Genomic DNA, 21,602 nt, shown 5'->3' with positions numbered 1-21,602 from the left:
CTGCTGCTCCAGCCAGACAGCAGACGCGCCCGGCACCCTGACTCCCCACCTCCGCACACACTCTGCCCCCACTCACACCGCCCCCCCCGTCTCTGCCACAGGGGTTCCTTTGCTATTGCAATGCCGGGGGCACTTCCCACGGCAGGACGGGGTCCACGCTGGAGCCAGACTGACCCACTTCCAGTCCCTGGAAAGCCCAGGTTCTGGGTCACCGCCGGGCCCTCAAAGTCGCCCAGAAGTCCATCTCTCCTCCATTTTTAAAACTCAGCTGCGTGGTTGCCTCTTCTGGTCCCCAGGCTGAGCTCGTGCTCCCGCAATGAGCTGCCACAGCCCCGTCCTCCCTCCGTCACAGCACTTGTTACGCTGTCGGCCTTCATCGCAGTTCTGCCCTCCTCTCCCCGCCGGAAACCAGGAGGGCAAGGCCCACCGGGGTGTTCCGCATCCTCCAACCCAGCCCAGGGCCTGGCACAGAGCGGCCCCTCCGAGGAGGGCAGCTTGAACGAATGTAGGAGTGATGGCTGAGTGGATGGATCATTTCAACAAATGTTTAGTGAGGGCCTACTACGTGCCAGGCACTGTTTTAAGCTCTAAGGATACATCAGTTTAAAAAAACACACAAAAGGGACTTCCCTGGAAGTCCAGTGGTTAAGACTCCTAGCTTCCACTGCCGGGGGCAAGGGTTCCATCCCTGGTCCTGGAACTAGGATCCCGCACACCACGCGGCACGGCCTAAAACACAGAAATACACACACACACACACACACGCACACACACCCCAAATCCCCTGCCCTTGTGAAGCACACATTCTAGGTAGGGGTAGGGAGAGACAGAGAAACAGCAAACATAATAAGTAAGTACATTTCCTCATTTGTTGGGTGGTAAGTGCTACGAACACAAAAAGTAGAATGGGGGAGGAGATGGGGAGGGCCAGGCTGGGGCCAGGGGTCAGGCTGGTATAAAATGGGGGCCAGGAAAGGCCACGCCAGCAAGATGCATAGAGCAACTGTGTGCACAGCTGGGGGAAGAGCTCTCCAGGCAGAGGGAACAGCCAGGGCAAAGACGGGAGGGAAACGGGGCCGCCTGCAGGTGAATGAGAAACTCTGGCTTCGACTCACTCTGAGTGTTGTGGGTAGAAGAGAGACATGGTCTCCCAGCTGCTGGGGAGAAAATGGACGGTGTGGGCCAGAGAGGAGGAAGGAGGCCCGTTAGGAGGCGCCAGCCTGCAAGATGGTCTACAAACACACCTGTGTGACCCTGGCACATGAGGACGCATCTCTGGAAAGGGTACCGGGCCTGTGGGCTGCATGGCCAGGAGGGTGACAGTGGCCACATGGTGGCTGCTTCCCGAGGGCAGCCCCTGCCTTCCCCTGGGACAGAAATGGGGAGCACTGAGGGGGCGCCCAGGAGAGATGCAGCCTCTGCCTGGTGCCCTCCCTGCTGAGATTGCCTGGGCCAGACGCTGGGCTTCCTCCGTGACTCTCCAGGGTGGGGACCAGGGCTTCTGCCCACCTGTCCTCTCCACCCTGCCTGGCCCGGCCAAGCCATTGCTCACCTGCCATCCTGATAATGCACAAGTGGCTGGTCCTGACATGGCAGTGGAGGGGGTCGTGGCTGGGCTCAGGAGACCTCTTGAAGGTTGAGCCGAGGGGTGGGATGTGGATGCGGGCGGTAGAGAGGAACCCAGGCATCTCCGAGGTTGGGGGCCTGAGACTAGAGGCACGGAGCAGCCCTCAGTAAAGATGGGGGTCTGCGGGGATGGGTGGGGTCTGGGGTGCGTGGTGTACACCCATGTGAAGTTGCTTCGTAAGATCTCAGGGTCCGGGGTTCAGGAGAGAGAAGTATGGCCTGGAGCGTCACGTGGGTGGCATCAGGGTAGAAATGGTCTCTAGGTGGCATTTAAAGCCAGGAGCTGGGGGAGATGGATGACAGGTGGGCAAACTGATGGAGCTGCTCAACCTTTTCACCCCTTCTCGCCGGGGACCCCCCAGACCAGACCCTCCGCCCTAAGGAAAGCTGGGCAGCAGCGAGGCAGAGGGCCCTGGTGGCAGTAGGGGGCCAGGAGGAAGACGGGGGTGTGCTTCCTGACAGGCATCTCCCCTGGCGGTCCGGGGTGCTCTCTGCAGACAGGAACTGTCAGCCCACATTAGCGGGGCCGCTCTGCCAGGCCCGGGGCAAGGGGCGCCGAGGCTGTGCTTGGCCTGGGGGCTCCCCTCTCTCCCTGGTCTGGCCAGGTCAGCGGAGGGCGCTGAGCAGCCGGGAGAGGCCGTGTGCTGCCCCTGCCATGGCCAGTGCCAACTAATCAGGGGCACAGTGGGTACCGGGAGGCCGGGCCAGGCAGCATATGGCTGGGCTGCCGAGGACACAGCTACTGGCCCCAGCCCAGCCTGGGAGGGGCCTGTGGGCTGAAGAGGGCCCTCAGCGCCCACTCCTGAGATAAGAAACAATCCCCAGGCAAGGAGTCTGCAGCCCTGCACCCTCCACCTCAGGGGAGGCCTTGGTTTCCTCCCCAAGGCTGTCAGGGCTCACCCCCTAGAGGGTGGGCCTGGTCCTGTGCCACTGAAGGTACCCCCCCACTGGGTACCTTCCTGCCCTTTTACTCATTCTTCAAACGTCCTGTGCCCCCTCCTGTCTGAAGCCTCCTCAAAGTATGTCGTCGGTGGCCCTTCCCCTCGGCCCTGATGCTTCCATTAGAGCACACGTCCCCCGGTCCAGAGCTCCTGGCTTGACTGTCTGCCTACAGAGACGGGGCTGCATCTGAGTCTTCTCTATGACCCCACTACCACTTAGTGGATGCTACTTTGGGTGAATGGATGATTGGATGAGTGGATGAATGAATGCATACACAGTGCCTCTCTCCCTTCATCTTGTGTCCTGTCCACGAATCACTCCTTCCTGATTTGTAGAACAGAACTTGACCCCGGCGGAGGAGGTGGCAGTGGGGAGGGTGGGGGTACCTTCACCCCACCCCCACCCCAAGCATCTCTCCTCTCACAGTCCTGGCTGCTCTTTACTGTTCGCAAGCCAGGTTCTCATCAGATGTTCTGGCCAGATGCTCTCCCGCCCACCCCCACCTCTTCTGAAAGGCAGCAGCCCTGGGGAAATTGGGCCCCTCCACTGCCTCTTCTCTCTTCTCTCCCCACCTTCCTCCTCCCTTCCCTTCCTTCCTTGGGGGCTGCCAGACCTTTCTTCCTCAGGGCAGCTGGGGGACCCTTGTGGGATCCAAGGACAGACAGTCTGAAGTCCAAGGTCCTGCACCCCAAGTCCCATTAAACACACGTACAGAGTGGAAGTGCTGAGATTCTCATGCAAGCTCTGTTTCAAAGTCCCCCAGCCCCACTGCCAATAGATGCGGAGTATGAGGCCCCCACATGATCAACGTACGGTGTTGGCACCTTCACTGGGCACCTTCTAGGAGCAGATGTCATAAGGATGTTTTGCTGCCCCACAGCCTAGCGAGGAAGGGCTGGGACCCCATTTTATGGATGGAGAAACTGAGGTCCGAGAGGGAGCCACTGGCCAAGATCCCAGGCACAAGCCCTGGTCTAACTGCTCTGGATGCAGCAGTCTGTAGCCTCAACACTGGGACCCTCCCTCTGTGAAAAGGGCAGGGATGGGGCAGCTCACAGGGCACATGTTCTACACCTGGCACAGCAGATTAACCCACATGATGGTGCTGTGTGCCATCCCCCTTGTGCAGACAGGGGTCCAAAACAAAAGAAGAATCTTCCCCCAGGTCCTGCAGCTAATTAACACAGGACCAAGCTTTGAATGCTGGCAGGGTGACTCAGACACCATGCTCTGCACTAACCATTGCGCCATCCTCCTTCCTGCCCTGACTCATCCCCCTCGGGCTGCTTGGGGCCTGGCACCACAAGAACTCTGCACCCTGACAGTGAAAGGCGTTCGGAGGTCTGGGGCACACCAAACTTGGGGGTAGATGGGAAGAGAAGGGGCCTTGAGGGCATTACTTCAGCCCACGAGGCCTTTCTACTTTGACCTTGGATGTGGGCAGGGGTCTTTCCTGATGCCCTGCAGATGGAGTGGGCAGCTGAGATGGCTACACACTAAAAGGAAAGGAAGGAGGTTGTGAAAAGGAGCAAAAAGCTCTAGTCAGCTGTGTGGCCTTGGGCAGGTTACTCAACCTCTCTCTCACTCAGTTTCCCCATTTGTAAAGTGGGCATCACAATGGTACCAACATCCTAGGGCTGTTATGAAGGTGAAATGATACAGCCCATGTAAAGCATCTGATAAATTTTAGCCATTTATCATTATTAGGAAATCCCTAGAAGATGTGGAATGCTCACCTTCCACCTCCCCATGACACGCAGTCCTCTGCCCAGACCCACTGTTCCCAGGACAGCTCCTGCTCTCCACCTTGGCACATGCAATTCCACTCCATCCGCAGGGACCACCCTCCCCAGCCCTCTGTGTCCTTGTTGAGCATCTTCCAAAACCAGTCTCTGCAAAGAGGTCCTGACGCCCCCACCTCCCACCCCCAATGCTCCCAGCACCTTCTTCATAATAGTAGCACCTGTTGGCCACTTACTGCATACACGGCTCCGTGCTAAGCTCTCTACACACCTGAGGGCATTTCATCCTTACAAAACCATATGGAAATTGCTATTATTAACCCCATCTTATCGTTGGAGAAATAGAGGCCCAGCGTCCCACAACAGGCAGGTGAAAGAACTAGAGCCGGGGCCTGTCAGCACAAAGTCTCCAGTCCTGCCTGCAGCTGGGGCCGGACAGGAGCCTCACCCACAGCACTGTCAGCTCTGCCTCCCTGTCCCTGGGCCCTGCCCAGCCCAGCCCCATCCCAGAGGCCCCTGCACAGAGGTGGCTTCCTGCTGACCCAGGGGTTGTTAGTTGGACTGGGCTCCAGGAAGGGGGCAGGGGCCGAGGCGAGGATCAGCATCCCCAGCAGCTGCCCCTGAGCTCCCCAGGCCTCCCTCCCAACCCCCTCCACAGACTGGGCAGGGGTGTGCAGTGGCAGGGTGCAGATGTGGGCCAGCAGCTCAGACTCAGCCGGCTCAGGCTTTAGCAGTAACTGTCCTAGTTTCTTACTGGAGAAAAAAAGCACTTTTCATATTTAGATGGCTTGGCCAATGGGCTTTGGGAGGCACTGCAGCTGACTGAGGGGTGTATAGGCTGCGTGAGGCCTGGGGTCCGCTGGTGCCAGGAGGGGGCGCTTTCAGAGATAATCCAGCCCCATCTTGCCAAGGCCCAGAAAGGGATAGCAACTTATGAAAGGTCACACAGCGAGGAACCAGAACCCAGCCTCCTGACTGGCAGTCTAGTGCTTCTTCCCTCCCTCCCTAACCTCCTCCCATGCACTATCTCTTGCCCTTTATCCACCAATGGTTCAGTGGCCAGGACAGACCTGGCAGGAGTAGGGTGGAGGGACATATTTTTAACGAGGTTCTGTAAAGAGCACCACGACTCCCAGGTGCCCCAACCACCCTGGACAAAGTCAGAACCACACATCTAATCAGTCCCTCCTCCTCCTTTGTGCAAATAGGGAAACTGAGGCCCAGAGACACCCAGGGGTTTCCCAGGTCACACAGCAGGCTCCCTGCAGAGCTAAGAAGTAGAAATTACATTCCCTGACAACCCAACTGAGTCTTCCTCGTTGGTCGTGTTTTTAAACTACTTTTTAAACTACAGGCAGCCACCCCTCTCTCCACAGCTTTGCAATTAATAACCCATAATTTCACTTTGCCTAGTCCCAATTCTCTAGCCTGCCATCTAGTGGCCAAATTGAAAGCTACAGGCTATTGTTGAAGGAGTCCCAGGGCAGAAGCAGCTCTAAAGATAAATAAATGGGAGGACCTGGAATGTTCATGGAAACATCTAAGAAAAAAGAAGGCAACCAACCAAACTTCTCAAAGAGACACTTCTAAGACTCTGTGCCCCGCCCCCCATGCCACTCATTCCCCAGTGACCCTGGGCAGAACTCCTGGCACCTGGGAAGGACGCTGCCCCTTCTGTAAATGAGGGTCTGGATCAGAGGACCTGCTCCAACAGCCTGAGGCTCCTGTTAATCAAGTGGTTCATGAAGATGGATTTATCGTAAGGTCCCTTTCCAGGGGGGCGCATCGGTTATATTTTGGATCCTGGAGCGTTGTGCCTCCAGGCTCTGAGAAAGCAAGATTCGAGATTCATTTGTCAGCTGAGAGGCAGAATCAGCTCAGAGTGGAAACAGAACTGCCCACCTCAGGCCACCCTGGACCTCCCAGCGAAGCCTATTAGAAGGAAAGAGGCCCCTAAGGAAAGACCCGAACTCCTCTCTGGGTCCTTGGGGCTACCCAGCCTCCAAAATCGGAACCTCCAGGAGCGCAGGGCCCAACCCTGCCCTTCTCCAGAGAAGTGAACGGACTGGCTCTGGGGACTTGGAAGTGACCCCTACAGCCAGGAGCTGCAAATGAGCTCCTCACGCAGGCAGCGAGAGAGGGCGAAAAGGGCAGGGAGGAGAGGCACATGGCCCCACACCCCGCACACGTGCACACACATATACATACAGCACATGGGCTCTCATAGATACAGAGACCCTAACACCCACATGCGCACACACACGCGCACAGGTATACAGAAACCCACCCAGAGAGAGAGGCCCATACCCTGTGTGTGTATTCTGTCTGCCCCCCACCCAGACCATCTCTTCTGAAATGTCCTGTCACATCGCTGCTCCCATGCCTGTCAGATCCCGAGACCTGACGGGGGATGCAGAATGCAGGATCGTGTACAAACGCCCCTGTGTGACCCCGGCACATGCACCCGCCTCTCTGGAAAGGGTACCGGGCCTGTGGGCTGCGTGGCTAGGAGCGTGACAGTGGCCACACGGTGGCTGCTTCCTGAGGGCAACCCCTGCCTTCCCCTGGAACAGAAATGGGGAGCACAAAGGGGGCGCCCAGGAATGATGCGACCCCTGCCCGGTGCCTTCCCTGCTGAGGTTGCCCAGGCCAGACGCTGGGCTTCCTCCGTGACTCTCCAGGGTGGGGACCAGGGCTTCTGCCCACCTGCTCCTCTCCACCCTGCCTGGCCCGGGCACGGCTCACCCACACTACCAGAGCAATCCTCTGTGTCCACTCCTCCACTTCTGCCAGGCGTTTCTAAAACACTCCCTTGCCAGGTCAATCCCCACGCTCCGCTGGGTCTCAGCTGACTCCACCTCAGACCCCCAGTGCCCCCCACTCTGCCCCTCCCTGCACCCCCATAAGCTCCACGTGCCTGGCACCCCTCCGTCTGAGCACTGACTGCACAGAACAGCCACTCGATGAACTTGGCCAGCGGGTCCACTTCACACCTATTTACTGAGCGCTTTCCACACGCCAGGCATAATTCTGGGCGCTGAGGGAACAAAGTCTGCCTTGTGGTCAGTTTCCCAGTAGGAGGTGGCACCTGAGAGAGAGGAACATGCACCCCTGGGCAAGGTGGGCTGGTTAGAAACAGGCTCCAGTTTAGTCCCTCCCACTAACCTGCTGTGTGACCTTGTGCTGGTCACGGCCCTCTCTGGGTCTCATTCTCCACATGTGTTAAAAAGGGTAAAGATGGTTTTGAACAAGTTAATCTTTAAGGAGACTTCTAGGCTTGGTGGCAAGTGGGAAGAACAGCGACAGTCTGCCACCTAGGATGGCCTCTCTGGATGTCCCTTCCCTGCCCCCAAGGGAGTCTCCCCAGGACAGTGGGAGGGGCAAAGGTGATATAGCTGAACGGCCCCTCCCCCCTCTCCCACAGCTTTGGTTCTCACCGCTCACCCCCAGCCCCACCCCCATCTCTCAACGGCCCCCCTCAGGACCTTCACAGCAACTCTCAGGGGCCCCTGGAGTTTCCCATCACGTCAAGGCTCATGTGTGGGGAGGTGGCCTTGTATATGCGAGCTTGAGACTCCAGCACTCCAGGACCCCCTATGTAATTCACCCAACCTGTGCCAACCTGCCCTCCCAGGTCACCTTGCTCCACGAATATTCCAGAGCACAGCCTCCACTGCCCAGCCAGGCCTGTCCGGGCTGACCAACACGCTCTGCGAGCCCAGAGTCAGGCTGGCCCCGCAGGCACTCACAGTGGATGGCTGCAGAGAGGCGGGCAGGGCGAGTGGCAGGGACCCCCAAGGCCCCAAGCCTGGGTATTGGCAGAGTGGGGTCAGTGGTGACTGTGGAGGAGGACGAGGTGCCAGGAGCCCTCTCACCTTCTGCAGATTGGGAAACTGAGGCTCAGGCAGGGAAGAGAAGCAAGGGGTCAGACAGAGCCAGGGAAAGAGCTGGGCTTAGGACAGACATAACTCTGCTCAGATCCCTGCCTTGCCCCTGAATTGCTGTGTGACCTTATGCAAGCCACTTAACCTCTCTGAGCCTCACATAGGTTGTTCAGAGGGCTAAGTCAGCCAGCGGCATGTCAAGAGCCTGGCACACAGGAGGTGAGTAGATGCTCATAAAAGTTCCTGACCTTCCCCATCAGGCCTGAAGCTCCCTGCAGGCAGGGCCCTCCCCCTCTCCTTCCCTAGATCCCCATCCCATTCGAGACACAGGGCAGTGGAAAGAGTCAGGAGACCTCCTGGGCAAGTAACCTCAAGTCTCCAAGTCTCAGTTTTTTCATCTCAGTTTTTCATGAGACTAACCCACCTCCCGCCAGGGGGACTGTAAGCTCCGAAGAAATCACAGAGATGAAAAGCTTTGAAAGCTGTATGATTCTGGGCAGGTGTCAGGGTTTTTTGTTATCAGATAACCTCTCTCAATACTAGGTGGGCGGACAGATGGACGGCAGCCGGTCAGATGGGGGAGTGAGTGGATGGACCTGTGGGGGATGAACCTATGGAGGGGGTCAGTGGGTGGGTCGGGAGCTTGAGCTCCAAGTCAGCACAAGTGGGGGGTCTGGGAGCCCCTCCCCAGTGGAATGCTGCACGACGCCCTCCCTCAAACCAAGCAGCTTCTTTTCACACACCTGCCACCTTGACAGCCCTCCCACAAGGAACCCTGTCCCCAAAAAGCCAGTATTTGCTTCAGTCTGAGTCCTTCTGGGACCCAGAGGCGCCAGGGCCACCTTCCAGCATCTTCAGGCCCAAATAGTGCCCCGTGAACCCCTGGCAGCAGGGCCCACATCTGTCCAGTCACTGAAGGATCCCGTGCCCAGCACAGGCCTGGCATGGGGAGATGCCGGTCAGTCTCTGCTGAGTGAGTGAGTGCCCTGGGGCAGGGCAGGGGGCACCAACTCACTGGGCACACGGTTGATGGCTTTGAGGGGCCTCAGGACACGCACGGTGCGGATGGCTGACAGGTTGATGTTCTGGAGATCCAGGGAGTACTCCACCATCCTGCGAAGAGAGGGGAGAAGAGTGAGGCCCAGAGCACGGGGACAGCAGGGCCACGGCCGGGCCAACCACGCCCACGCCTGCCTGGACAGGGTAAGAAAAGCGGTCAGAAACCCGGCTAAGCCCCAGTCAGCCCTCTGGCCTTGGGTTGTCTCCTTGGGCCCGTCTCCTTCTCTGTAAGCAGAGCAGGTGACATCCACCTCGTGGACTGCCCTGAGGGTCCCGGTAGATGCGGCCAGGGGCAGAGGGAATGGAGGGGCAGAGACCCTGCGGCCCCACCGCATGCCCAGCACTGTGCCAGGCGGCTCCTGCCCCCGCTTCCAGGGCACCCTCTGAAACAGGGAGGATTCGCCCCATTCCTCAGAGGGGAGAATGGAGGAACTGCCGAGAGGCCCCCAGGCTGAGCCCAGACGGTGACTGGACATCACAGTCACAGCAGCAGCAGCGTCTGCGAAGATTTTGCTGAGGGCAGAGGCCGGAGTGGAGCCCCAGTCCCTCCGTCTCCCCAAGCCCCCAGGGGCCCCCCAAGCCAGGGTTAGACGCCCAGATTTATGAAGAGATGAGGCTGTAAGAGAGGTGACATCACGTGTCCCAGGTCACCCAGCAAACGGGTAGAGGCTCAAGCCAGGAGTCACACCAGTTCTGCCCCCCTCCAACCCCCTCACACCCATCCCCCACTCCCCAACTCCCAGCTCCGCTGCCGGCTCAACGAGGCCAGGCGCAAACTGTACTTGGTCTGCAGGAATAACCCCTCTCCTGGGCACGCAAGGCGGCCGGCTCCAGCCTCGCGGGGCCCACTCCCGGCCTTTCTCCCACTGTCCCTTCTGCCTGCAACACCTCCATCATCTCTGTCCATTGAAACCTTCCTCAGGTTCTGTGCAGATGCCCCTGGAGTCCTGGAAGTTTCTCCACACCTGTGTCCATGATGAACCAGGCCAGTCTAGGTGCTGACTCAGACCGGCCCCTACCCTCAGGCGTCCGCACTCAGGCAGTGGAGAGACCGAAAAGCAAAGACAGCACGGGAGCCCTCACCACTGCCTCAGTTCTCATCCTCGGGGCCTCACCAAACAGGTCCCCCTCCCCTTCCAGTCTGCCTCCTCCAGGAGGCCTCCCCAGATCTCCAGGGGAGGCAGATCTCTGGTGTCCCCTCTATAGTTTCCTGCACGTCCGTCAGACCCTTCCTGCTCAGTTGCTTCTTGCCCCCCGTTTCCCCCTCTGAAAGACAGGTCCCAGGGGCCTGCAGCCCCAGCCTGACCCCAGACATCCCAGTCACCGGACCTGGGCCCCCCACCCTGAGACTCCGGCACTGCCACCAGCTCCACCTGTCGCCGCCATCAGCGGGAAGTGAAGGCTTTTCCTACACACCATGCAAACCTGTCCGATTGTTGTGGAGCCATCGCCCCCTCCCGCTGCTTGAAGAGTAATTGAGTGAAAGCTCCGTCTCCCTGCAATGCCTCCATCCATCTCCCAGCTTTCTGGGGCACAGGCTCCGGCTCCCATGCTTGTGTGCTCTCTCTCTCTCTCCTTTTTCACACACACACACACACACACACACACACACACACACAAATGCAACACGGAATCAAACACCTGCACACAACCATTGGTGCGCACACACGTACACACTCACTCCTTGGACACCCTCAGCCACACTCACTCCTACCAGGGCCTAAATTCAGATGAAGGGACATGACAAAAAAAGTGACAGAGACCTAAGAACTGGAGACAGAGACCAGGGGTCCCGAGGAGGGGGCAGGAGGGGGGTCAGTGGGGGCAGCAGCCAGGCAGACAGGGTGAGGGCTGAGGCGCCCAGGGGTAGTGGGTGATCTGGGAAGGGGGCGCCGAAGGCGTGGGGCGGCGTAAGGATTCCGCGCGTGGGTGAGCCACACCGTCATGTTCGTATTTGGTAGAAAGAGCTCTCCAGGCAGCCAGGGAGATGTGCGTGATGGAGGCACTGCGGGGGCAGCACACACGGGCACACAAACAGGCTCTCACACTGGCGCGCACACGCGCACGTGCGCACACACACACACACACCAGGCCTAGGAGAGCCACCCCATGGCAGGCAGCCCCTCCCCCAGGCCCCAGCCTCTCAAGCACAGACCCTCTTCCTTCTCTGCCTGGTTCTCTCCCTCCTGCCAGTGGGCTCGCTTTATACTTTGCTGGGTGTGCTGGAGGTGGGAGATCCCAGCCCACGCCAGACTGAACCCACCCAGGTACTGCGTCCCAGGAGCCCCTGAGCACACCTGCCGAGATCCATCAAATCCCAGCCCAGGATTTCTTCCCATCCCGTGAAGTCTCACCACAGAGATAAACAGATGCCTCACAGACGATGGGTAGACAGAAAAGCGAATGGTTTTTTAGGGCCTCTTGTGTGTGTTACCTGCGTTAACCTGCTCGAGCTCCCTCTACATTTCTCAGATCCCACCTCATCCCTCTCTCTGCTGCCCTGGACCAGGCTGGGCCCACGGCTACAAGCCACACCAGGGCCTGCCTGCTGCAGGAGCCCTCAGGCCAACCCTGCCTGGTCCCTGACTCTCCCGCCCCACTCAGCCACACGGGCTCTGTGCCCCTCCATCCCCCCTCAAGGAACCCATAGCCCACCGTCTGGGACTACTGGTTCTTAATTAAGTTGGGGGCACCCACCATGGCCCCTGCCCCAGGATAGGCTGGGAGGCAAGAATGGGAAACTACAGATGCGCTGTGTAGTCAGGTCCCGTGGTGAGGATTCAGGTTCACCTTCCTTTCTCTAAAATAAGTGGGGCGGGGGGCCGGCCTCTGGGTCCTGAGTGAGATACAACTTATGGCTGGGTGTCACCGAGGCCCACAGTTACCCAGAGTTAGTAAGCTTTAGGGTCTGAACGCCTCCTAGACCCCACCTCATGGGAGGCTGATCTGACTCTTGTCCCCATCTCTGAAGGGGACGAAGCAGCCACAGCCTGACAGACCCAGAGCGACACAGTGACCCAGTCCCTTCCCTTCACCTCTGACCTGATCCTCTACTACAAAAATTCCCCTAAGAATTAATCAGCCCTCAGGGTCCCCACTGAAAAGCCCTCAAGAGAAATTTCTGGGAGAATTTAGTGTCAAGATCTTAGCTCTGAGCTTCCTGGCAGTTGAGTCAAAAAGAGAAATGTGATGAGTCACTAAGTTCTTAGCAGCATGAAGGATCTTGGCTTTGGGGGGTTTTGTTTGTTTGTTTGTTTGTTTGGCTGCACCACGCAGCTGGCAGGATCTCAGTTCCTAAACGTTTCTCCCAGGTCCTAACTCTCTCTTCTATACTTCATGAACCTATCTGGGTGGCGGGGGAGGGTGTCCTGCTGCAGCCGCGTCTCCCATCTGGGGGAGCGAGACCAGCTGTAAATACTTTCAGTGATAAAGAGCAAATAGGGGCTTCCCTGGTGGCGCAGTGGTTGACAGTCTGCCTGCCGATGCAGGGGACACGGATTTGTGCCCCGGTCCGGGAAGATTCCACACGCTGCACAGCGGCTGGGCCCGTGAGTCATGGTCGCTGAGCCTGCGCGTCCGGAGCCTGTGCTCCGCAACGGGAGAGGCCACAGCAGTGAGAGGCCCGCATACCGCAAAAAAAAAAAAAAAAAAAAGAAACGAGCAAATAGCAGGTGCGCAGTGAGGAATCCAGTAGTTCTCGTTCCCTGAGAGGAAGAGGATAGAAAACTGGACATTGGACAAGGCCGGGGAAAGAGGGGCTGAGCGAGTAGCCGGGAGGTAGGAATTGCAGGTTTAAGTCTCTGCCCTGGGATCACGCTGTCCTGACGGTGACCGTGCACCGACAAGCCCAATGCGGGACAGTCGCTGACAGCTCCAGCACCCAGCCCTCTCTGCTGACAGCTACAGCAGCCCCCTGCTTCCTCTCCACATGGTCCATCCTCCGTTAGTCCAAACCTCCTAAAACTCGAATCTAGGGACTTCCTTGGTGGTGCACTCGTTAAGAATCTGCCTGCCAATCCAGGGGACACAGATTCGAGCCCTGGTCCTGGAAGATCCCACGTGCCGCGGAGCAACTAAGCCCGTGCGCCACAACTACTGAGCCCAAGCTCTAGAGCCCGCGAGCCACAACTACTGAAGCCCACGTGCTCTAGAGCCCGTGCTCCACAAGAGAAGCCACCGCAATGAGAAGCCCACGCACCACAATGAAGAGTAGCCCCCGCTCGCCACAACTAGAGAAAGCCCGCGCACAGCAATGAAGACCCAACGCAGCCAAAAAAAAACCCTCGAATCTAGCTGTGTCACTCCTGGCCTTAAGCCCTCAATGGCTCCCCATTGCCCTTCAAGGCCCTTCAGTCTGGCCTCGGCCCCCTCCCCCAACCCCTTGCCCCTACTCCATGCACCTCGGGCACCAGGCCAGGCCCGCCGAGCTCAGCAAACATGCGATTCTCTGCCCCCTTTGCTTTGCGCGTTGCCTGTTCTCCTCGCTCTCATCCTTCAAGACGCCCTCCTCCATGAAGCCCTGCTCACGTCCTCCCTGCACAGCAGGCTGAATTCAACCCTCTCTGCTCTGGCTCCTTCCACACTCTGTTCACACCTCCTGTCTAGTTTGGGTTCCCCCAAAGCAGACTCAGCCAAGGGCTTGGGAGCAGCCGCTTATTTGGGGGGTGATCCCAGGAGGCACAGAGAGAGAGAGCAGAGAGGGAAAAGCCAGCGAGGGGCTGGTCATGGGCAGGTTACCCTGCAACTGGGCTGCAGTCCCAGCACGGGCCCCAATGGGCTGTGTGCCTCAGACGTGGACCGGCGAGGGTGGGGCTGCAGCATTATCCATCGCCTGATTGGCTGGATGCTGGATGCTGACCAGCTCCTCTCTCCTCAGACGCACCCCGCTCCAGGCCCGCCACGCAGAGCCGGCGCCCCGGGAATCTGTGCAGCATGAAGAACGCCTGTGACAGAAGCATCCACCTTCCACCTCCTTCCTCCTCCTCCCCGCTGGATGAAAGCTAAGGGAGCATCCCCCACCTCCAAAAAAAAAAGAGAGTGAAGAGGGCCGCTCTGCGGGTGAATAACCACCCGGCTGACTTCCCTTAGGCCCCAAGTAAGACATCACTTGCGGGAGCGAGAAATTAATCCCTAATTACACAGTTACTTTATGGTGCAGCTTCAGTGCTAAAAGTCTAAAAACAAAATCAACAAAAACCCCCACTGCCTCCTGCCAGCTCCCAAGTGCCTAATTAGGTAAGTAATTTTGCTTTAAAGCGAGCACTTTCGTCCTGACATCACCCCAGGAGGAGGCTGACTGCACCCAGCTCCCGGGTGGCATGTCATCTGGAGAGAGGGGCTCGGATGTGGCCGTGCTGAGGTGGGGACCGTGCCAGGGTGGGCAGGCAGGGCGGACATCTGCTCTCCAGGGCCCTCCCCATGGATTCCTGCTGAGAGGCCACCCTGCCCCACTGCCAGCTCCCCTGGCTCCCGGGACAGGCCCGGAGACCCAGGCCTGGTCAACCAGTGGACAACCATTCCCCGGCCACCACGACTGGCTCAGGATGGGCCATGAGGGGCAGCCAGTCCTTGAGCTGGGACTGCAGGGAAGAGGTGCTCTTCCTGGCTAAGCCACCGCCAGGAAACCAGGAGACACTAATGACCATCTTGCCTCCGTGGTGGCCCGAGAGTTCTGCCAACACAAAGGAAGGCCGAGGCCAGAACTGGAGAGAAGCAGGATCCTGACCGTACGGTTCGAGCGCTCCCTGCAGCTGCCCCCGAATCCAAGAGCTGCCCTCTAGTCTTCCCAGGCACGGGAGCCAGTACCTGCCCTTCGGGCCTTGGGGGTCATTTGAGTTGGGTTTCTGTCACTGGCAACTCAGAGTCCTGCTGATTCAGAGGGGTTTCTGGAGCACTCGCCATGCGCCAAGCACTTCCCACCCCTTCCCACGGCGGGATGACGGCGCCCAATGCAGATGAAGAAGCTGAGGCTCAGACAGAACCCAGGTCACCCAGCTGAGTAGTGGGGGACCCAAGAGCTCTGCATGACCCCTCCCCACCTCATCGGTCATCAGGCCAGGCGTGAGCACCTCCCACAGCTGGCCAGGTGGCCAGTAAGTACCAGTAAACTGGATCAGCAGCACGTGGAGTGGAGCCAACATCCATGGGGCACTGTTGCCCCATGGTTAGAGCATGGAGCCTGGCTTCCAATCCCAGCTCTGCTGCTAGCGCGCCATGTGACCTTGGGCAAGTCACTGAATTGACCTCATGGGGGTGTGGGGAGGGTGAAATGCGTTCACATATGGGTTCAGTGCCTGGGACAGGGCCTGGCACAAGAAAGAGCCAGCTATTATTATATCACAGCCTCATTTGCTGCTTCGGTTCACACTGGCCCACGAATCGCATGATGCCTGCTTAAACCCTTCCCTGGATCCCACCTCCTGCCGGGGAAAGCCCAGGCAGTAAGGGCCTCCGGAAGTTCTCTGACCATGACCCCAGCACTGCCCACCGTTTGCCCTGCAGTCCAGAGACACCCACCATCTCAGTTTCCCAGAGTGCACCATGCTGTTTCCAGCTGACACGCCTTTTCACTCGCCAGTCCCTCTACCTGGAGCGCCCTTCCCGGCTGTCCAGATCCCACCCCCAGGCAGAACTGAACTCTCCTGCTCTGTGGCCCACTGTGCCTCTACTAGGGCAGCTCTGGCCCTGAGGGGTGCTGTCGTTGCCCCTGTTCCTCAGGGGCTAGCTCAGAGTCCTAGCCGAGTCCCCAGCCCCCCGCCCAGGGCCTGGCTTGGAGGCGGCTCCCTTGCCAGCTTGTCAAACAGATAACTTGAGGGACAAGATCAGAAAAGAAAAAGAAAGAAGCTTGGAGCTGACAAGAAGCACCATAAAATGACGGAGACTGCACATATTTCCAGGAAATACCCCTCCCGGGAGATGATTCTTATGTGTTGCTGATAAAAATAGGGTGTTTCCTCAATCTCTACAAGGGACCCACAGGGGCTTTCTTAAAATGTAACGTAAGATGTAGCTAATGGAAAGGAAGCTGAGATGCTGGAAATGGCAGATCATCTGTCAGGAGGCAGTTCTGTGATGACTCGGGCTTGTGTTGCTTGATAACTAGACCACCAGCCTATGCTACTGTGCTGGTACCCAGCACATAGTAGGTGTTCAGTGGAGGGAGAGAGGAAGGAAATAATGGAAAGAGAGAATTAGGGAGTGATAACATTAACCCTTGACTCTGGCCAGCGTGTTATGATTTATGGGTCATTTTTACCCATATATCCTCACACAAATCCTATGAGACCAGAAGAACAGGGTTTCTTTAGCCCGCTGGACAAAGAAACTGATGCACTGAAACCAACTCAGGCCAAGTTCAGAGTAAAGGGGGAACTGGGGACCACAAAAGAATTTGGGGACCTCAGCAGTAGGAGACCCTGGACCATCTCTCGACAAGGCTCCACTCAGGTGGCAACACTCCAGTGACTTTATCTCTGGGTAGAATTGCCGGATACATACAGGATGCCCAGTTAAGTTTGAACTTCAGGCAAACAACGATATAAAATTTTTTAGCATACATCCCAAATATGTCTCCCACAAAATTCAGCTCCCTTACTCCAGGGTAGTCTTGGCACCACGGTAGTTGGGCGCAGCTGCTGGAAACCAGACAGAGATTCTTTCGGCTCTACCACAGCTTGAGGGAAAGGTCCCTCTTCCGAGACTCACCCCACATCCTTCTGAGAGCCGGTGAGGCTGCCCAAGTCCTCCAGGGGAGATCAACTAGAATATTTTGGCCTCTGAAAAGGTAAAACCCTTCATATTGTGAGTGAGCATGGGCTCTGGGGACGATTGTACCTGAGCACATCCCAGATCTGGTCCATACGGGCTGTGTGACCTGAGGCAGGCTGTTAATCTCTCTGAGCCTCCATTTCCCCATCTGGGAAATGAGGTTAACAACCCCAAGTTCTCTGGACTGTGGGGATGTAAGAGAGCCCAGCCTAGTCAGGAAACTTTAGTTCTGGTAACTCACCTAAGTAGCAGTGGTTTGTGCCGACCTAGAGCACCCTTCTCTGCTTGTAGGGTAGCAGTCCTGGGATTTTCCAAGTCCATCCTCCCCACTCTTAGGCCACGTGGTATGAGAGACGTCGACCCCACACCCAGCGCCAGGGGATGGGTCTTGACCTAGGTCTGGCCAATCAGAGTGCTCCCGCATTTAGGCTACAGTGATTGGTTCAGGGATGAGCACATGCCAATCCAAGCCAAGGAGGCTCTGTTCCGCCCTCGTTGGAGTGGCTGAGAAAGCAAAGGTGTCTTTCTGTTGAATCAGAGGGAGGAGGCTGGGCACTCAGGGCTGTCCGCCGCCATCCCCCCACTGAGAGGAAAGCTGCCAGGGATGGAGGTCAACACAGAGGAGTGAGAAGAGCTGTGGGACGGGAGGACACACTGCCTGGTGACATCTTTCAGGATTCTGGATTAAGCGTGCCCTGAAGTCAGAGACCCCTCGACTTTCAGTAAAGGAGATGATAAACTCCCTTAAACAAGGTTCGGCAGGCTCCTGTCCATATAACTGAGAGAATTCTGAATGATATATGATCGACTGGTGTCTGGCTTGTCAACCTGTAGCCTGAGAATCTCTAGTGATTTACCCCCTACCCCGCCCCCCATGACATCTAGCATCCTGTTTCCATGGAAACGGACCAGAGCAGTGATCATCACTGTCTCCCTCCCTCCCACTTTTCTCCATATGCAGATGAAAAATCCACACCAGGATTCTCCCTGGAACCTTCCCAGGTCCACACCCACCCAAGGGCCATTTCGGCTACAAGAAAATGACCCCAGATCCCCCAGCTCTGCAGTGACTGGACACAAAGATACAAAACAAACATGTCATGGAGCCTCTCCACCACGCTGGCTCAGGGCCAGGCTCCAGGGACTCCAGGTCGATGGCTCAGCCTCAGCCCTGCCCCACAGCATGCAGGCCTTGGAGCAGACAGACCTGTAGAGCCCAGGATAAAGCAGGGTGTAAAGTCAGCAGCAGAGCCAGGAGGATGCCCTGGGCCTGCTGGCACGTGGAGTGCTTCCCTGACCCAGAGATCATGCACACAGAGCCATGCAGGAGGGAGGCCAGCAGCAAAGGCTTCTGGAAACAGCCCAGTGGTGACTCTCTGATGCTGGTAACCACAGCAGGTCTGCTGGCAGGCATGGGCCTCTGTGGAGATTGCACAGGTTGGTAATTGACTTTAGATTTCTCAACAGATCATGTGCACCCACAGTCAGCCCAGGTAGTGCTCCCAAGGCTCCAACCAGGACTTGGAGACATGGTAGGGCCACAGCTTTGGCCAAGAGCAGACAAAGAAACTCAGGCCCTAGGAGAGGCGTGTGGCAGACCCGGAGAGCTGCCCACCCAATACGCATTCTCTCGTCTTCCAATCTTGCCTGGCCCCAGGGAACGATTCTTGGTTGATTTACCCAAATTCAATGATGTTTTCTATTTTCCTAGCTTCCCTTGCAGCTAAGGATGGCCATGAGATCCAGCTCTGGCCAAGTATGCTGGGACAGGGGAAGGATCTAGAAAAGAAAATGCTGTTTTCCAGATCCAAGTAGACAGGTGCGGCTGGCATAGCCCTGTCTCCCTTCATCCTTTCTGCCTTCAGTGCAGACACGATGCCCACAGCTTCAACAGCCACCTTGTGACCATGAGAGAAAGACCTGGAAAATCACAAGGATGTCAGCCCCCACATCACAGAGCCATCACTGGTAACCACTGACCTCAGAACATCACGTTATGTCAGACAAAACACCCCAGGATTTGCACAAGTCACTGTTGGTCATATGTTCTGTTACTTGCAGCCAAATGCATCCCTGACAAATACACCCAGCAAGTTACAGAGAACCAGGATTTGGTCCCAGCCCATGGAGCCAAGCTGCCTGGATTCAACTCCTGACTCTGCCCCTTGCCAGTCCATGACCTCAGGCAGGTCACTCCCTGTCCCTGTGCCTCATCTGTGAAATGGAACTGACCACAGTCCCTCCCTTGCAGAGCTGCTGGTCTGAAGATTAAGCCAGATAATGCACAGCATTGGGCCCAAGGTGAGTACTCAGCAAACAGTAGATGCTCTTATTTTTATCACCTGGATAATGCCTAAGAGGATTCAATTCCCTTTGCTTTTTAAAGTCCCACTGATGGGGCACTTTGGACAATAGGAACTGTCAGCAAGCAGCCACAGAGGGGACACGTCTGCCTGATCTTCCTAGAAAGCTCTAGTCCAGGGATAAGGAACAATTCTTACTGACATTTTGTTTCCCGAGAGCCTGGAAGAGTCAGGCTGGAGAAGCTGTTCCCCACGTACTCTCGGGAAAAGCTGTTTCCAGGGTGGGATAGATCCTGGTCCAGCCTCTCCTTCTCCCTCCCTGGCCAAGGTGCAGAGTTCCAGACATTACTGCTATTTGTGTTAATATTATTAACGATGATAGAAAGTCTTACAAGGAGTCCCCACTGTTCCATTGACACAGCACATCTGCTTGTCATGAGCATTAATTCAGATCCTGGACACAGATCAGAGATGGAGCCCTCCCCATGCCTCTCCCCTTTCCTGCGGCTTCCAGAAGTGGGAGTCATGCTCTTCACTTGAAGCACTCCCAATGAGGGGCTCTGTGAGGGTCAAATGAACTAGACCCACTTGCATCAGGGCCACCTGCGCATTTGCATGCAGATTCCTAGGCCCTCCGTACCTGCTGGGTCTAGATCCCTTGGGTGAGGCCCAAGAATCTATATTTTAACATGTGCCCCAGTAATCCTGTCACTCTCTGAATTTTGAGGAGCACTAAGAAGGGGTACAAGGCTGAACGTATGTTTGAGGATTGGGGAGGTTGCGCATCCCTCAGCTGCTCCATTTTCTACACCGAGGTCCTTTCCAGGATACCATCATAGTCAGAAGCTTTCAAGGGACATCAGACTCAAGGCCATTACTGTTCCCTGCACTCTTCCAAGGCGGGGCCCACACCAGCCATGCCCTTGGCAAGGGCTCTGGCTCAGCCTCATTCTGGAAAGGTCCCTACAGCCCAGCCCTAGAGCCCTGGCTCAACCCCACCACAGACACCAGTCATCAGAATTCTTGGGGAAGGTTTTAACAGACGCACCCAGGCCCCTCCCCACAGACGTCAACGGCCACTTCGTGTTGTTGGTTAGGGGAGGCGGTAGTATTACCAGCTTGACGCAGCAAGGGAGATATACAGATAAAGAAAACCTCAAGTTCAACAAGAACGTCATTGAATATTTCACTGCCTCCTCATGGACTATAAGGCAGAAAAGCGTAGCTTAAACAAGACAGTGAGGTAGGTTCACCTATTACCCATGGATTAGTGGGACTTTGTCACACACTGGAAGAGAGTCTCTAGTGAGGTGCCACAGGGCTCACTGTCCTGGGCTGATCAAACACAGGAAATAAATGTAATGAGTGACTGAATCAAGACTCCAAGATATCACTATAAGATGAAATTAATAACAATAAATGCAAAGTTTAGTATTTGTGGTTTAAAAAAAAGATCAACTGTGTTTAGTTCCAGGGTGGGAGAGACCTGGCTTGGAAAGTGAGCACGACCCAGGGGTGGTAGGTAGCACAGCCCCTCACAGGTCACCATGATCCCACATGACCCTGGGGCAAGGGCAGTCCCTTCTCTCCCCCCATAAGTCATCATTGGAAAGTTGGGGTCCTGCTCCCCAGCCAGGGACCAAGACAGCCTGAAGTATGTCCAGCAGGTGAGGCCACCCACCTGTCCTTTGACAAATGATGGGAGATGCTGGGGAGACTCAGGGAGGATATGAGCCGCTTTCCAATTAGTGAAGGCTGTCATGAGTCTGCAGGGAGGCACCTGCCCACGCGCTCCAGACCCCTCTGTGTGATCAGGCCACTGCCCCCGTCTCTGGCTTCATCTCTCAGCACCCACCCATGCCCCAGATTCCTGGGCTCTGACAGACACCCTCCCCCACCCCCTGCCTGGTCAGCTCTTGCACACACCCCTCCCCACCCCGCCCCCGGCCCGGCCTCTCTTCCTCAGGAAGCCGTACACTAACCCTCCCCCGCCATCTAAATCAGGCCCCCATTCCACACCCTCATGGCCCTTCTATACTTCTTTGCAACAACATTGGTCCCAATTTCGAAGTTATTTAGAACTTTATTATCTGTTTTGTATCCATTTTCTAAATCGGGAGGTCCATGAAATCACAGCAGCATCTGTCTTGTTCCTCTCATGTCCCCGCTGCACAGCACCTGGCGTGTAGTAGGTGCTCAATAAATGCTGATTTTTGTGAATGAGTAAGTGAATGAATGGTCCCATCAGGTGGGAGCTACCGGAAGACAAATTTCAGCTT

The 21,602-nt window shown here is 56.8% G+C and overlaps 1 protein-coding gene across 1 annotated transcript in view; it reads right to left on the bottom strand.

Moving 5' to 3' along the window:
- Window positions 1-21,602, bottom strand: part of CACNA1I (calcium voltage-gated channel subunit alpha1 I) — a 109,027-nt gene that overhangs the window by 58,113 nt on the left and 29,312 nt on the right. Inside the window, exon 4 of the mRNA XM_022596536.2 lies at window positions 9,210-9,307. Within this exon, the coding sequence (XP_022452244.2) occupies window positions 9,210-9,307 (98 nt within the window). The remainder of the gene's footprint in view (window positions 1-9,209; window positions 9,308-21,602) is intronic.

The sequence above is a fragment of the Delphinapterus leucas genome, chromosome 11 (genome assembly GCF_059928025.1).
Source record: "Delphinapterus leucas isolate spDelLeu-1000000601 "Yukka" chromosome 11, BTC_Dleu_Yukka2, whole genome shotgun sequence".
Lineage (NCBI taxonomy): Eukaryota > Metazoa > Chordata > Mammalia > Artiodactyla > Monodontidae > Delphinapterus > Delphinapterus leucas.
The sequence above is the reverse complement of the archived record's forward strand: the minus strand, read 5'-3'. Positions and strand labels throughout refer to the sequence as shown.